Consider the following 17,544-nt stretch of genomic DNA (forward strand, 5'->3'; position numbering starts at 1 on the left):
CATTGACCAGGTCCTCCTGTGTAGTTTGAAGCAGATTCCTTCCTGATATTGCATGGAGCCCCAGACTGAGGATGGTTGACAGTAATCTTGTGTTTTTCATTTTCTAATAATTGCACCAACAGTTGTTGCCTTCTCACCAAGCTGCTTACTCATAGTCCTGTAGCCGATCCGAGCCTTGCGCAAGTCTACAATTTTGTCGCTGGTGTCCGACAGTTTTTTGGTTTTGGCCATAGTGGAGAGGTTGGAGTGTGACTAATTAAATGTGTGGGGACAGGTGTCTTTTATACAGGTAACGAGTTCAAACAGGTGCAATTAAAGGGATTATCCAATATTATGAACAGCCCTCCCATGAGCCAGGCCCCTCAGTGGGAATATACTTACCCCGCTCCCGACACCACCGCTGACGTTTCTCCCTATACACGGATGAAAACATCCGGTGTCGGGGGGAGCAGCCAATGGCAGGCAGGGACGAACCTCCCTAGCATCACAGGTGACGCTAGGGAGGCTCCCCCCCACAGACACCGGATGTTTTCATTTGTGTACAGGGAGAAACAGCAGCGGTGGTGGTGCGGGGACCAGGAGCGGCAACCCGGGTAAGTATAGTCACTCTGAAGGGCCTGGCACATGAGGGGCGTTTATGATATTGGAAAACTCCTTTAATACAGGTAATGAGTGCAGAGTAGGAGGGCTTCTTAAATAAAATAACAGGTTTGTGAGACAGAATTCTTGCTGGTTGGTAGGTTATCAAATACTTATTTCATGCAATAAAATGAAAATTATTTAAGAGTCATACAATGTGATTTTCTTTTTTTTAGATTCTGTCTCACAGTTGAAGTGTACCTATGATAAAAAAAATTACAGATCTCTCCATTCTTTGCAGGTATCAAATACTTATTTTCCCCACTGTACGCTCATTTTAATGCATGCTTTTACCACAGAAGATTTTTGTTACATATAGTGCCTTGAAAAGTATTCATACCCCTAGAACTTTCACATTTTTTGCTATCTGGGGTGGACAACTTAAAAAAGGAGTCCGTCACCTCCATATACAGTGCTTACATGGCTCTGTAGCACACCTATGCAGGATTGTAAAGGTACCTTTGTTCTTTTCTTTAGACTTGCACAAGCAGGAAAAACGAAGTTTAATTCAAATGAGCACTCGCAAGTGCCCAGGGGCGGCGTTCAGTGTGTAGGTGCCAGGCTGCTCTGCCTTCTTTTCACTTTACTCCTCCCCAGTCTCTGCCTTTGCCCTATTGATGAGGCAAGAGACTTGGAGGACGGGCAAAGGAAGAAGCTGGGGAGGAGTAAAGTGAAAAGGCAGAGCAGCCTGGGCAACTACACACTGAACGCCGCCCCTGGGCACTTGCGAGTGCTCATTTGCATATGAATTAAACTTCGTTTTTCCTGCTTGTGCAAGTCTAAAGAAAAGAACAAAGGTACCCTTACAATCCTGTATAGGTGTGCTACAGAGCCATGTAAGCACTGTATATGGCCATATGGAGGTGACAGACTCCCTTTAACACTGCACAATCGCCCTGAACACACCATACCCACTGTAAACCATGGTGGTGGTAGCATCATGCTGTGGGGGTGCTTTTCTTGAGCAAGGACAGGGGAACTTGGTCAGAGTTGATTGAAAGATAGCTGGAGCTAAATACAGGGCAATCCTGGAGGAAAACCTGGTAGAGGCTGCAAAGACTTGAGACTGGGGCAGAGGTTGACCTTCCAGCAGGACAATGACTCAACATACAGCCAGAGCTACAATGGAATAGTTTAGATCAAAGCATATTCATGTGCTAGAATGGTCCAGTCAAAGTCCAGACCTAAATCCCATAAAGAATGTGTGGCTAGACTTGACCATTGCTGTTCAAAGACGCTCTCCATCCAATTTGACCGAGCTTGACCTATTTTACAAAGAACTGGCAAAAATGTCCGCCTCTAGATGTGCAAAGCTGGCACAGACATACCCCAATAGACTTGCAACTGAAATTTGCAGTGAAAAGTGGTCCTACAAAGTATTGACTTGGGGAAAGGGGGTGAATGCAAATGCATGCCACACTTTACAGAAACTTGAAAACCATGCTTTTTATTTTCACTTCACACATGCTTGCTATTCTGAGTGGGTCTGTCACATAAAATCTCAATAAAATACATTTAAGTTAGAAGGTGTATCTTGGGGGAAAAATAAAATAAAAAATGTTCCAGAGGTATGAATACTTTTTCAAGGCACTGTATTGTCAACCAATGTGAATATTCTATTTTTTTTTTGCACACTTCAAAAGTAAACTGATAGTGGGGTTCCCTATCTACACTCCTCCACTCTGAAATTGCAACATCAAGAAGTAAAAGTTGCGGAAATATGTACTGATGCACGTTAATGATATGCAAAAAAGAAAAGGGGAACAAAATACTTAAAACATAATGACCTATTTAGTATGGAGTATGATTGCCACTAGCAGACAAACACTTACATACCCTTTGCATGCTATAAGTGAGGGTCTTATTGGTTGTATGGGAATGTTCTGCAACGCTGAATGCACTTGGGCATAAAAACCATCAAGATCCGCTGCTGGCAGCTCCCTTTGTAATTGCCAACCAATGACATTACAGATGTGCTCAAGAGAACTAAGACACTGCAGACCATGGTAGCACAATAGCCACGGTAGCACAATAGCCACAGTAGCACAAGAAACATTCAGCCTGTCGTCCTGTAGAAAACCAGCTCCTGGGACACTATTGTGAAAGTTCCACAACCAAAATCAATGTAATGTTGAGCTTCTAGTGTACCTGAAATGAAGGTGTCTGGCTACTGCACACTATGCTGCCCAAACCATAATCCAGGAGTAGGACCGGTGTGACGTCCTCTCGTGAAGGCCTCTTTACAGCATTGCCCATGTGGTCTCCAGATCTGTCGATGGCTATCATTCAGTCCAAGACAAAGTGTGACTCAATGCTGAAAAGGATAGTCTTCATTGCAGTCTTGCTGAGCACAGTGATGGCCTTTGAGAGCAGTGGCACAAGACCAATGTTGCTGGACAACCAGGCTGCAGCCCAATGTCGTGCAAAATGCCTTCTGATTGTTTGTTTAAATACGGTTTACCGCCCTGGGCTTGGGATACGATGTCCAATTTCACTTGCAGCACAGAATGAACCAATCTAGTCTCTCAGTTTGCATCAAGTGGAGATAACTGGCACGTCGAAGAACATACCACACGATTTTGCTTTCAATCTGGCTTTATCCCCTCCCACAGGCCACAGTTTAGAACTAGTTGCTTGAAAAATTTGATCTCCAGATTGTAGCAACACCTGCTACTTACGCAATTTGCATAATCGTAGGCCTGTCCTTCTTGGTGTTGCAGTTTCAGATTTTAGTAGTGTACGTGGATGTCTTATCTGTGTTGACTGCTACAGAATGACAATACTTTACATTTCATTTTCATTGGCATAAGCACTGCCAAAATGAGGGGGGGTGAAATCTACAAAATTGTTTTGTATGAATGCTGAATAATAAAAATACCCCCTTCTGATGAAAGCGTCCATTGAAAATTAAACCTGCAAATCACTATAAAAATATATTCTGAAATTAGACCTGCATAGAATTCTGGACACAAACTACAAGTTTAGTAAAAGGTGGAGATTCATTCAAAGGGGATGTTCTACCTTAAAAGGCTTATCCGACTCTTTGTAACTGATGACCTATCCTCCGATTGGTGGGGGAGGCATCAGAATTGCCGTGGCTTTCCCAAACAGTTGATCGGCAGGGGTCCTGGGTGGTCTCCACTGATCAAATTTTGATAACTTATCCAGAGGATAGGTCAGTTACAAAGAGTTAGTCTACTTTCACACTGGCGTTTTGGCTTTCGGTTTGTGAGATCCGTTCAGGGCTCTCATAAGCGATCCAAAACTGATCAGTTTGCATTCTAATGCATTCTGAATGGATAAGGATCCGCTCAGAATGCATCAGTTTGCCTCCGTTCCGTCTCCATTCCGCTTTGGAGGCGGACACGCTTGCAGAGTTTTGGTGTCCGTGTGATGAAACTGAGCCAAACTGATCTGTCCTGACACACAATGTAAGTCAATGGGGACGGATCAGTTTTCACTGACAATCTGTCACAATAGAAAACGGATCCGTCCTCCATTGACTTTCAATAATGTTCAAGAAGACGGATCCGTCTTGGCTATGTAATAGATAAAACAAACGGATACGCTCTGAACGGATGCAGATGGTTGTATTATCTGAACGGAACAGTCCATGACGGATCTGCACAAAGCGCAAAGTAGCCTTAGACAACCCTTTTAAAAACTTGTCTACAGGATAGGTGATAAGCATTAGGGTTGTTGCGGGTATCGAAATTTCGATACCCAATCGATACTTTTGTCCCGGTATCGATACGATACCGGGATTTCCGTTTTTTCGATACTGGGCTGCGCTTCTGCGCAGTCTAGTATCTCTGAACATGAGCGCGCTGCTATCGGCGCGCTCATGTTCTCTCTCAGCAGCACGGGGAGAAGGAAGCTGTCCTCCCTCCCCCTGTGCTGCTGCCGCTGCCGCTGCCACCAATGAGAAGAGAGGGGCGGAGGAGGGGCGGCAATGAGAAGAGAGGGGCGGAGGAGGGGCGGCAATGAGAAGAGAGGGGGTGGAGGAGGGGCGGCAATGAGAAGAGAGGGGCGGAGGAGGGGCGGGCGCACTGCGCCACCAATGATAGGATTACTATCGGAGCGATGGGAGGAGACATCAGCTTCACTAGTGGGCGTTCCTTCTTCCTGCGCTGCGATTGGACAGCGCTACAGCCAGGGAGAAGGAACGCCCACTAGTGAAGCTGATGTCTCCTCCCATCGCTCCGATAGTAATCAGCAGCATGTGGAGCAGGAGAGGAGACAGTAATGGGGCACTGCAGGCGAACGGAGCGGCGCCCAGGACTAAATGGTGAGTGCTGAGACATCGCTGGGCGCCGCTCTGTGTGGCCTGATAGTGAAAGTCAGTCTTTAACACAATACAGGAGGCGGGTGCCGGCAGCAGAATCGCATTGCCGGCACCCTGCCCCTGACAGGGAGCTGCGATCAGCGGCAGTTAACTGCCGCTGATCTGCTAGTACCCGCCTCCTGTATAAAGGGGTAAAATCATTGGTGGTGCAGTGTGCCCCCCCCCCCCCAATCCCCCCATCCCATTAAAATCATTGGTGGCACAGTGCGCCGGCCCCTCTCAGCCCTCCAGTATTAAAATCATTGGTGGCAGTGGCCACAGGGACCTCTCCACTCCCCCTCATTGGTGGTGCAGTGGCAGCTTCTGATCGGAGCCCCAGCTGTGTAAGCCTGGGGCTCCGATCGGTTACCATGGCAGCCAGGAAGCCCTGGTTGCCATGGTAACATCCCTGATGCTGTGTGCACAAAGCACAGAGCAGCAGGGACAGTGTGGAGTCCTATTCACCCTGATAGAGATCTATCAGGGTGAATAGGAAAAGGGATGAAAGATCCCAGGTTCTAGCCCCTAAGGGGGGAAATAGTTATTAAATAAAAAGTGAAAAAAAAAAAAAACACTAAAATATGAAGTATAAATCACCCCCCTTTTCCCAATTTCACATATAAAATATATAAATAAACATATTACATCGCCACGTCAGAAAAGTCCAAACTATTAAAATATAAAAAAAAAATCTAGGTGGTGAATGCCGGAACAGAAAAAATAAAATAAAAACTGCGCGATTCGCCATTTTTAAAAATGAGGAATGCACGTGGCTTTTTTTGTTTATTTTTTTCGCGTGGTATCGAATGGTATCGAGTATCGCAATACTTTTTCATGGTATCGAAACCGAATCAAAAATTTGGTATCGCAACAACTCTAATAAGCATATCTGATTAGTGCAGTTACATGCTTTGGAACCACCACCGATAAAATAACTATACTCCTCTTTAGCAGTCCCATAAGGTTGAAAGTAACAGATCACAAATTGACTTAAGGACCCTATTCTCATGATCAGTGGGGGTTCTCAGTAGTTGGAGCCCCACTGATCAGATAACCATTCTGATGATAGGCAATAAGTTAAAGCCTATATACACCTTTGGTGGCAATTTTTTTTTTTATTATTGCATTGTACTTTTTAACTAAGCATACTTTTTTTCAATTGGTCTTTATTAAAAATATCGAGCTCCTTATCTCTGACCTTATAAACCCTGGTTATAGCTCAATTCTCATCTTACTGATAAGAATGTGGCTTAAATAAGTACTTATGACCTGTTAGTAGTTTAGAGATTAGGTTTATTAGATGACCTACACAAAGTGAAACTGAAAGTACCAATAACACAGCTAGAAAAACAGTTAAACCTTTGTGACTGAACAGCTCAATATTTACAATAGAGAAACCGAAAAAAAGATTATCCCAAAATAGTAAAATGCAATCATAAAAAAAAATGCCCCCTAAGGCTGGGTTCACACGGGCGAGATTTCCGCGTGGGTGCAACACATGAGGTGAACGCATTGCACTGGCACTGAATCCAGACACATTCACTTCTATGGGGCTGTGCACATGAGCGGTGATTTTCACGCATCACTTGTGTGTTGCGTGAAAATCGCAAGCATCTGCAAGTGCGGATGCAGTGCGATTTTCACGCATGGTTGCTAAGATGACAGTTATTCACTGTATTATTTTCCCTTATAACATGGTTATAAGGGAAAATACCATTCTTTAATACAGAATGCTTAGGTCAATTGAGGGTTAAAAAAAAATAATATTAACTCACCTCCTCCTCTTGATCGCGTAGTTGCCGATCTCTTACTTCTTTAATCATGAGCTGCTGGCTAAAGGACCTGTGGTGAAGTCACATCACATGGTCCATCACTGTGGTGATGGACCATGTGATGAGCTCAGTGATGTCACCACAGATCCTTTGACAGGTCCTGAAGAAAGAACAGGAGACCGGCAGCTACGCGCTCAATTGGAGGAGGAGAGTTAAATTTATTTTATTTTTTTTAACCCTCAATTGACCGTGTACTAAGCATTCTGTATTAAAGAATGCCATTTATTTTCCGTTATAACCATGTTATAAAAGAGAAAATAATTACATCTCACAACCCGAACCCAAACCCGAACTTCAGTGAAGAAGTTCGGGTCTGGGTACCACATTCAGTTTTTTTTATCACGGGAGTGCCAAACGCATTCCCCCCGCGCGATAAAAACTGAACGGAACGCAATTGCAGTCAAAACTGACTGCAATTGGGTACATGCCCGCATTACGGACTAGAATAGTACTGTTCTATTAGTGGCCAGATGTTCCGTTCCGCAAAGTACGGAATGCACATGGACGTCATCCGTATTTTTTGCGGATGGCAAAATACATAGTCGTGTGCATGAGGCCTTATAGACAATAACAATGCAAAGGGTAAAAACAAATGACAAATTTGCTGCCAAATCCACACGTGGATCTGAATTTCTGAATGTTTAAAATAAAGTATATGGTAGAGTGGATAGAGCTGTGCCAAAAGGCATTCAAATGTATCATACACTAAAATGGGGCAGATTTATTAAAACTGTCAAACTTCGTCTAAGAACACAAATCCCAGACTTAATATTAGACAAATTTATGATTCAGGCACACAAAATAAATTTGGCAAAATCATAAACCCCATGCTAAATTTACACCAGAATTGTAACAAAAATTTGTCAATGTGCCAACATTTTTTCCAAGTTTCAGAACTGGTATTTTTGCCAATAACTAAAGAGGCAGTGAAAAGGTCATCCATTAGCAAGGCTACTTTCACAATGGCCTTTTGGCTTTCCGTTTGTGAGATCCTTTCAGGGCTCTCACAAGCGGTCCAAAACAGATCAGTTTTGCCCTAATGCACTCTGAATGGAAAAGGATCCGCTCAGAATGCATCAGTTTGCCTCCGTTCCGTCTCCATTCAGCTTTGGAGGCGGACACCAAAACTCTGCTTGCAGCATTTTGGTGTCTGACGAAACTGAGACAAACGGATCCGTTCTGACACACAATGTAAGTCAGGACGGATCCGTCTAAAAGTAACAGTGTAAACTTAAATGTAGTGCAAACTGCTTCAGACTTACCACAGTCGATGATGCTGGGTGATAAATCTGTCGCATCCTTAGGATGTTTAGTCTAAAGGGCCCCTTACATGGGCAGAGAATCCCAAAGAATCACTAATGAGCGTTCACAGGACGCTCATTAGCCATTATCTGACGGTGTAAATGTATCACCGATTACCAGATGAACAAGCAAAACACTTATTTATTGGGTAATTCCATCATTTGTGGGCACACAGAAATTATTGTTTACTGGCAGCAGATGTGCAGCGTAAACACAATCTGCTGTCGGCAAACGAGTCAGTATTGGGAAGAGCGATGGCATTAGTGATTGTTCCTACCCACACTCTGGAGGAGATCGATGCATGTAAACGCAGCTATCCCCTCCCCTAGAGAGCAGACGATTGTCTTCCTTCTAGACAATCTGCTGCTCTGTTGTCAGATGTAAAGAAACACCAAGTTTACACCCACCTACAAAATTTTCACATGAAGCCACATCCAATTTCTGGTAAGCCATGCCCCCTGAAGGGCAAGGCATAAAAAGGTTAGAAAAACATCTAAATCACTTGATAAATGTGGTGCAAAGCATGTATGCCAGGCTTTAGGTGCAAATTGTGCCAAAAAACTGCCATATTTTTTATAGTAAATCTGCTCCAATGCTTTTTCATTCAATCTGGTTTTGAAGACCACGATCCGAAGGCAATGTTTTCAGCAAAAGGAGCATAAAAGAATTACGGTACTAAGAAAAGAATTACCATCGACAAAATTAACAAATTGAACCTTAGACCAATCTCACGGTTGTAAAATTAAATAGCGTGTAACATCTTGTTTTAGGGTGTTAACAGCATAGTTCAGGAGAAGGTAATATACCTGTTTGATCAAGAAGGGAGAACAGAAGCAGAGCCCTAAAACCATGGGAGGCGTTGTGTCAAAACCAAAAATATCCCATCAAATGGCTCTGCTCTTTGCTGAAGTTTTATAAGATATATATTCACCTTTATAGTTTTTGATTGCAGTCTCAATCCATTAAGTGTGTTTATTGCTCTTTCAGCATCTTTAGCATTTAAGTAATTCACAAAGCCATATCCTAAGCTGTGCCCTGCAAAAGGGAAAAAAAATAAAACAAAAACAAAATAAAAAACACAATTAAGAAAAAAAAAATAGCCCTAGCAGAAAAATCTGGAAAGGTGAATCCAGTCACCACCCTTTCTAGCCAACATAAGAACTTGTTGCCAAGATGATCCAAGTATTTCTCACACATTCATGTGGTAATGTTTCTCCAGCAACCTGACACTTATCAGTAAGAGTAGCAAGGTGAATTTGGTAAGAAAGGCAAGCTATTTTTCTCAGTTACATTACTGGTGATAGGATAGTTTTCCCCCAGTAGACATGATCAGTTCTGCAACAAAACTACATAGCAGTGCACACTGACAGGTTTAGATATGCAAAATTACATCTACAGGATACCCACATAAATTTTGACTGGTATAAAAGCTGCACAAAATGAAACAGAACATTTTTTATTTTTTTTTTAAAGAAAAGCAACACAAAAAAAAGGTCATACTGACCTGACAGCGCACACCTCATAGCTGGAAACTGCTGGACACCTTCCCTTGTGAAACGCTTAAAGTGGAATACCACTTTTAGCAAATATACATTTTTGTATAATGAAGTTATACAGTTTGCCAATATGGAATCCTTGTGGTTAAAGGTCTAGGCCTGCTGTTATTACCATCCAGTGGATGAAATTCTGTTCTGGTCATGCAATGAACAGATGCTTGGCCTTTTCAAAGACAGACATACCCATAGGAGGTCCAAGCCAGTTTCTTCTGCAATAACCACAGAATGGTGACCCAAAAAAACCAGAAGATGACAGTACTGTGTGAAGGGGCCCTAGTACACATTCTGAAACTACTCTGCACCTATCACGAGAGAGGGGAGGGGGACCACTACCATTAAGAGTGCATTCACACGACCTTAAGCGTTTTGCGGTCCGCAAATTGCGTATCCGCAAAACACTGATACCGGCCGTGTGCGTTCCGCATTTTGCGGATCGCACATGGCCGGCACTATATAGAGAATGCCTATTCTTGCCCGCAACCGTGGACAAGAATAGGACATGCTCTATCTTTTTTGCGGGGCACGGAACGGAACAACGGATGCGGACAGCAGCACTGTGTGCTGTCCGCATCTTTTGCAGCCCCATTGAAATTAATGGGTCTGCACCCATTATGCAAAATTGCAGAACGGATGCGGATTCATTTATATGGTCGTGTGAATGCACCCTTACAGTGCTGGTGTCCGCTCCTTCACAGAAAAAAAAAAAACCTTTGTAAAAGTTAGGCGCAGACAAATGAGCCAAGTGTGCACCATTATCGGTAGGTGTTATCTGACACCTCAATTTAACAGTTGGGATTGGAGCTAGCTCCGATTCAGGACTCTTCAGCTCCTTGGATGCCACAGTCAACAGTGACCATGTCATTTAATCAATAACTGGCTATTCACAGGACAGTTGTAAAAATACAGCTAGCTTCTGTGTGCACTGCCTTTTTCCCCCCTCACTTTTATTTGCTCAGACCCGCCAGAATAGGACATGCTGTAAGTTTCTCAGATTGGGCACACAGATCCATTGACTTCTATGGGTCAGTGCAGTGCACTGTATATATATTTTTTTAAGTGGAAAGAACATGGAAGGAATATAGAAAAAAAAATATATAATAATTGCATGAATAACCACAGGGAAACCTTTTCATTTATTGGCACAGCAGCCATGCTTGTGTGAAAAAAATATAATATAAAAAAACACACAGCTTCAACAGAAAAATAAAAAACGCTACGAATTCAGAATCTGGCGACATATAGCAATTTGTTGCTTAACCTGTTCAAGACCAGGCCAATCCACCCCGCCCCCGTTTTGTATATACAGTATCTATGCATCACAGAGAATTAGCATTTGTCTCACCTGCAACACTAGCTTGTCTCTGTACATCACTTTCATTTTCCAAGGGAGCTGTGGAAAATGATAGGTAGAATCTGATCGGTTGCTATGGGCAACTAAGCCAGTTTTCTTTCATCTCCTCCCATACAACACCCATTGCTAAAGCACCTGAATTCAGACATGCATGCTTCAAGCTGTGTTCACACTTTGTGATCTTTTTGACCAATTTTGTTTCTAAATGTGTTTTTCTGCACATGCTTTTAGCTTTAAAAAAAAAAAAAAAAACTCCAGCTCCAAGTGTTAAAGTAAGTCTACTGGAATTATGAAATGTGAGACTCGAGCGCTTTTTTTTTTTTTTTTTTTTTTAACAGGTGTTATGCAAAAATAAACAGCATTCGGATTTATGGGCTTAAAAAAACAAAAAATAAATAAATGCAATGAGATGAATGTTGTGTATAAATGGGACAGTGCACCACAGGCTTACAATAACAGACAACACCTCTGAAAAGATAACAATCACACCATATAAAATGGGCGATGGTCACAGTTTATATACTCTTCTACCCTCAATGACCACTGCACAGGTCACAGAGCATGTCCAAGTAATGTCTTCTAGCTGTATAGAAGTTAGAGACCTCTATATGCATGTTTTTACTGTCCATGTGGCTGCGGTAAGGGTATGTTAATGGTCAAAACCTACTGGCAGATCAGTACAATGTGCTTTAACCAGTTCTGTCAATGGGAAGCTGTCTGTGGTGTATCGATACCAGATTCCAAGGAAAATAGGCATATTGTCTGTGTGAACATAGCCTAATGCATCTTTACAGTACTGGACCAAGACAGATGCACCCATAAGCATGGACAAAACAATAAAGTCATAAAAAGAAAAATTGGAGAAATAAAGTGGCTCAGTACCTGGTTATAAGTAGTACAAAAAAAAAAAAAAAAAAAAAAAAAAAAAAAAAAAAGAAGAAGTGATATATTCCCTTTAAAAGACTTTTCTGGTTTTCATCAACATCCTTTATAAAAAGGCATTTTTTTTTTTTTTTTTAACCTTTCCTACCCCCCTTCTGCTCTGGGTAGCGGTCAAAAGACAATACTCATGAAGTATGAAATATTTCCTGTGATGTCAATGGATGCATCAAAGCAGTGATAGGGGAGTTTCTATGTAACTAGCTGGTGGGAGGAGCAGTGATAGGGGAGTGTCTATGTAAATAGCTGGTGGGAGGAGCTATAAACTAGCTGGGTGTAAAGGATGGTGCTGGAGCTGTACCAGAAAAAGAAGTGCATCATGGGTACTGGAGGTGTTATGTACATGATCAGAGGGATTTGCATGGTGAAAGCAGGTGAAGAGAGTTTATTAGGTAGGAAAAAAAAAGAAAAAAAAAAAAAAAAAAAGCATGGGGAATATATCTGCTAAAAAACACATTCCTGGGAAACCCCTTTAAAGGTTTTAGGGCGTGGCTTAGTGAACAATTCTAGCCAATTAAGCCAACTGATAGATTGTATACAATATCAATTGATCAGATGACTGTCAGCAAGAAAGCACCTTCACGACAATCGGCTGTTTGTCAGCAAAGGAGTTGATGTATTTACATGCAGCGATCTCCTCCACAGTATGGGGAGGGAGGATTGCTGGCAGCAGAGTGCTGTGTAACGGACACGATTTGCTGCCAGCAAATGGTGATTTAGGTGACCACATGAAAGATGCGCTTACTAGATGCGTTTCGCTCAATCAGGCAATGTGTGCTGTCCGCATCTTTTGCGACCCCATTGAAATGAATGGATCCGCACCCGTTGTGCAAAATTGCAAAATGGGTGCAGACCCGTTCATACTGCCTTCTGAATAGGCCCTTAATGTGACTGTTAAGGAGTTAACAGCTTCTGAAGGCACACAGAGTGGTATGGAAGGCCAAAAGTTCATATGTCAGTCAATTAATTTGTCAGGTTACCCTCCAGCTGTTTTACATGTACCCTCAAATAGCAGCAGAAAATAATTTCCACCACATAAATTGAGACAGGTCAATGAAAAGAATAAAAAAAAAAAAATTAAACAGCCAAAACAAAAACTAAGCTGGTCATTACAGCCCTTTCAGGCAGTCATTAAAGTATTAAAACTTACACACTGGTGTGACTGCCAGAAAATATCTGCATGTTCGAGCATTATGCGGTTTTTGGGTAACTACTTTTTACGTGGGCCAATTATTAAAAGGGTTTGTGTCACCACAATTATCCCTATTAAACAGACTGACATTATACATGTGCAAATGTCCGCTGAATCTAACTCTGCATTTTTATTTTTTACGCATGCCCCCGTTTTTGCGTAATTACAAGTTTTAATATATGCAAATTAGCATTGCTCCTGCTCCTAGAGGCTCTGTTCTCCCACCTCATTCCACTCCCTTCTACTGTTAATTGACATAGCCCCAGCCAGCGTTTGGCTCCTACTGCCGGACGGCCATGTGTGCAGGGGAAATCTCGCCCCGTTCAGTATTCGGCACAGTGATAGAAGGATGCTCGCCGGCTTACTTACTGTGCTTGTGCCGAATACCTCACAGCGCTCCCAGAAGAGACGACAGCCGCCATCGCAGAGAAGGAAAGCTGTAACGTCGCTGGATCCTCCTGTGTGGTAAGTATTTTCCAAATTGGCCAGCTCTTTATTCCCACTAATACCACCAATGATCAAAGGGGGCAAATTTGATTCTTTGGTGATAGTGGTCATAAATCTAATAATTATTAGTATAGCAGTTAGATTCAGCTGACATTTGCACATGTATAATGTCAGCCTGTTTAATAGGGATAATTGTGGCGACAAAGAAAAATTATTTTTATTAACTTGAAGTCAGCCACCAAGCAGAGATGAATGAGATTATAGTTTTGACAGATTTGTGAACCTCTCAGGCCCCCATGGCTGCCACATTTTTATATCGGTTGCACTACAAATCAAGTTACACCTTTGTAGCAAAGGTGAATAGGAAAGGTGACTTGTTCTGAAAAAAATACTGTGTTCAATAAATGTAGAACTTACCTGCAACCTTGTCACGTATTAGCTTGGCAGATTCCACCTCTCCAATGCTGCTGAAAAGGCTGCGCAGCTCATCCTGCGTCATATTTTGAGGCAAGTAGTTGACAATTAAGTTAGTTCTGCCCATGTCATCCCTGCAGACATCATCCATGTGATCTTCATAACCGTTAGACATCTTAAATTACCTGTTAATTGTAAAATAAGGTTACACCAATCTATTTCTTTACAGTATAGAATATCATAGCAGGCTGCCAGCACATGATCACTGCACTATAGGAGCAGAACAAAGAAAATAACCGAAGCGCCAAGTGTCAACCCCACGGACTAAGTCCTCAGCATGCCACGCTATTAAGTCCCTATCTTTGACAAAATTTGCAAGAGGACCGTGGAGCTTGTGTGTATATAAAAATAATATACACCTTAGGGACCCACACCTACAACGAAACGGAGCGGCGAAGAAATGAATGGAGGGCGCACTGCGCATGCGTAGCAGTCCTCCATTCATTTCAATAGGGCCGCTAAAAATAGCTGAGCGCTGGCTTGGTCATTTCCATCTGCCACATAGAAATGAATGGGAGCAGGGGCTGCGTGTGCGCTCCCATTAACTTGTATGGGAGCAGAGCTTTGTGGTGGATGGACCGTGGGAAACCTGGGGTCCTCCAGCCACAGCTCTACCCCGCTCCCTTCACCTATCAGACAATGGGGGCACATCCTAGCGATATGCCCCCACTGTATGTGATGGGAATACCCTTTTAAGGGGTTTTCTGAGATAGGTCATCAGTATCTGTGGTGGTCCTGTCGATTAGCTGTTCAAGATGGCAGCAGCACTCCTGTGAGCTCCATGACCACCTCCTTGTTTTAACCTAGGCTGAGTGACGACACGTTCATGTGTCACGTGGCCTAGGAGCAGCCCAGCCCCATTTATCTGAAGGGCAAATACCAAGCACAGCCTCTATACAAAGTACGGTGCTGTGCTTGGTGAGCTGCAAGGAGTGCCTGTGCCTTCTCAAACAGCTGTCCCTTGTATCAGACCTCCACTGTTCATGGATAGGTCATCATTATAAAAAAAAAAATCTCAGCAAAACCTTTTACTGAAATGTCTAAACCTCATACAACACATTAAGTAAGGCCGCTTTTGGACACGGATAATATGGGGGGCTTTATTACTCCTGTGTCATGGACCAAACTGAATCCCCTATAATTCATCAGAAAATCCAGTAGGGTTCATTTACACACTTTCAAAATCTGCTGCATATGCTGTGGCAGAAACCGCCAAGGTGTCTGCAGCAGTTCAGTTTGGATGCCAGGGACCACTCACAGCTTAGCTCCATTGACAGCTAAACCTTCATAGAACCCCAGCAGCAGACTCCAAGAGTGGCTGTCTGCACACAGAGCCAAAATGCACATGGTTCCCTCTATGTCCGGTCACAACTTTAAGGCTACTTTCACACTTGGGTTTTGTGCGGATCCGTCATGGTTGGATCCGTTTGTATTATCTGTAGCATAGCCAATACTGATCCGTCTAGAACACCACTGAAAGTCAATGGAGGACGGATCAGTTTTCTATTGTGCCAGATTGTGTCAGTGAAAACATATCTGTCCCCATTGACTTTACATTGTGTGCCAGGACGGATCCGTTTGGCTCCACTTCGTCAGGCGGACAGCAAAACACTGTAGGCAAGCGTTTTGTGTCACCTCCAGAGCGGAATGGAGACGGAACTGAGCCAAACTGATGCATTCTGAGCGGATCCTTATCCATTCAGAATGCATTAGGGCAAAACTGATCCGTTTTGGACCGCTTGTGAGAGCGCTGAACGGATCTCAGAAACGGAAACCAAAACGCCAGTGTGAAAGTAGCCTAACCCTCTGGACTGGGAACTGCTGTGCTGCCGTCACTGAAAACTATGGGAGGCAGACAACACTCAGATGCCGGGTGTCTTCACCAAAATGCCACCATTAGAGCACCATAAAGTTCTGATGAGCTGTGGGAGGTCTGGGATCTGCATTCATATTATGGGCAGAAAAAAGCTGCTGTATTACCGCTGTCTGAATACTGTCATTTTTAGACACCATCTATGGACCAGGCATGGAGAGGATAGGGGCAGTGTAAAATGTAAGCTTTACGGGCGTTTGCGTTTAGGTTGGGGCAACTTATTTGTCGCCATGATCTGTCCCCTGGTGCACGACCAGGACATTGCATCAATAGACAGCACAGAGGGGAAATTAAATGAGCAACAGCTTAACTTCTCACTTCTTTTTTGGATGAAAAAATGAAAAATCAGAAAGCAAGTATGCTCTCAGACAGAAGGGGGTTGATAGCATGGAAGACAATATTATCCTTCCCCCGGTAAATTATTAAAGGGGTTACTTGGGAAAATATACTAACAACCTATTCTCAGGATGGGTCATCAATATCAGATCTGCAGGGTCCCGACACCTGGCAGCCCTGCCTATCAGCTGGGAGCTCCATGAGTGCCACAAACTCTTTCTAGATTAGTGACATCACTGTACATCGGTTATATGCGTGCAGTTCAGTTCCGTCCCATTTAAGTGAATGGGGTTGAGCTGCAATACCAAGCACTGCCACTATACAACATACGGCACTGTGTTTGGTAAACTGCCGGAAGCCACAATGCTCATCAGATGTCAGGTGAGGGCTGCAGCTTCCTGAAACAGCTGATCGGCAGGGGTGTTGGGACTGAAACTTACTGATGTCATCCTATCCTGACTAAGTCCTTATCGTTTTCCTGATAACCCATTAACTATTTTGTGAGATATTACTTTCTTAAAACCAGAGAAATGAAAATTTCGAGAATTTTAAACTTTGTTAAATTTTCATGGATCAAAATATATATATATATATATATATATATATATATATATATATATATATATATATATATATATACACATACATACATACACACACCCCAACATTTTCCACTAGCAAAGTACAATGAGGCAGATTTATTAAAGATACACCACTTTTGTTGGGTGAAAGTCACAAGTCTCACGACAGTGGCACTTCCAAAGTTTTTCCCAAGTGCGGTTTTCTCTGCCACCCTCTCCACTTTCCAGAAAAGTAGCCAGTGGCCCGCCACAATCATCATGCTCTACGCCTGGCATAGAAGAACACTGAAATCTACACCAGCCAGGGGTGTAAAATAATGCCCTGAGAGTGCTGCTAAGAGAACCTGCGCTGAAGACCCCTGGGTGTGACATCCGTTTTTTTTGTCTGGCTGACAGTGTCGATCACCTTGACGGAGATGTGAACGAGGCCTTAGAGCTGTTCTATGAAGACTACTTACACTCCGTTCTCTGGGACAAGGAAACATCCTTCCCACATAAATTATATTACAAATATGTTTACCATGCATGTCCCTACACTATATTAAAGATAGAGCCCTCTCCAGAGCAGGCACCACAGCCGCCAGGTACCTGCTCTTTCCACAGCAGACACCCAGGGCTAATGCTGGCCCCCTCAAATGCTGTGGTCAAATGTGACTGGCATCTGAACACCGAAAAACCAGGAGCGCTGCGCTTCCAAG

At 43.1% G+C, this 17,544-nt stretch overlaps 1 protein-coding gene across 2 annotated transcripts in view; it reads right to left on the reverse strand.

The window, feature by feature from the left end:
* Positions 1 to 17,544, reverse strand: part of ELAVL1 (ELAV like RNA binding protein 1) — a 60,142-nt gene that overhangs the window by 25,563 nt on the left and 17,035 nt on the right. The window contains exons 2-4 of one of the 2 annotated variants that reach the window (XM_040417794.1): positions 14,000 to 14,181; positions 10,996 to 11,043; positions 9,029 to 9,132 (exon numbers count right to left, since the gene is read on the reverse strand). In XM_040417794.1, the coding sequence (XP_040273728.1) occupies positions 9,029 to 9,132; positions 10,996 to 11,043; positions 14,000 to 14,171 (324 nt within the window). In that variant the 5' untranslated portion in view covers positions 14,172 to 14,181. The remainder of the gene's footprint in view (positions 1 to 9,028; positions 9,133 to 10,995; positions 11,044 to 13,999; positions 14,182 to 17,544) is intronic. The other variant, XM_040417795.1, reaches the window with a different exon arrangement.

The sequence above is a fragment of the Bufo bufo genome, chromosome 2 (assembly GCF_905171765.1).
Source record: "Bufo bufo chromosome 2, aBufBuf1.1, whole genome shotgun sequence".
Classification (NCBI taxonomy): Eukaryota; Metazoa; Chordata; class Amphibia; order Anura; family Bufonidae; genus Bufo; species Bufo bufo.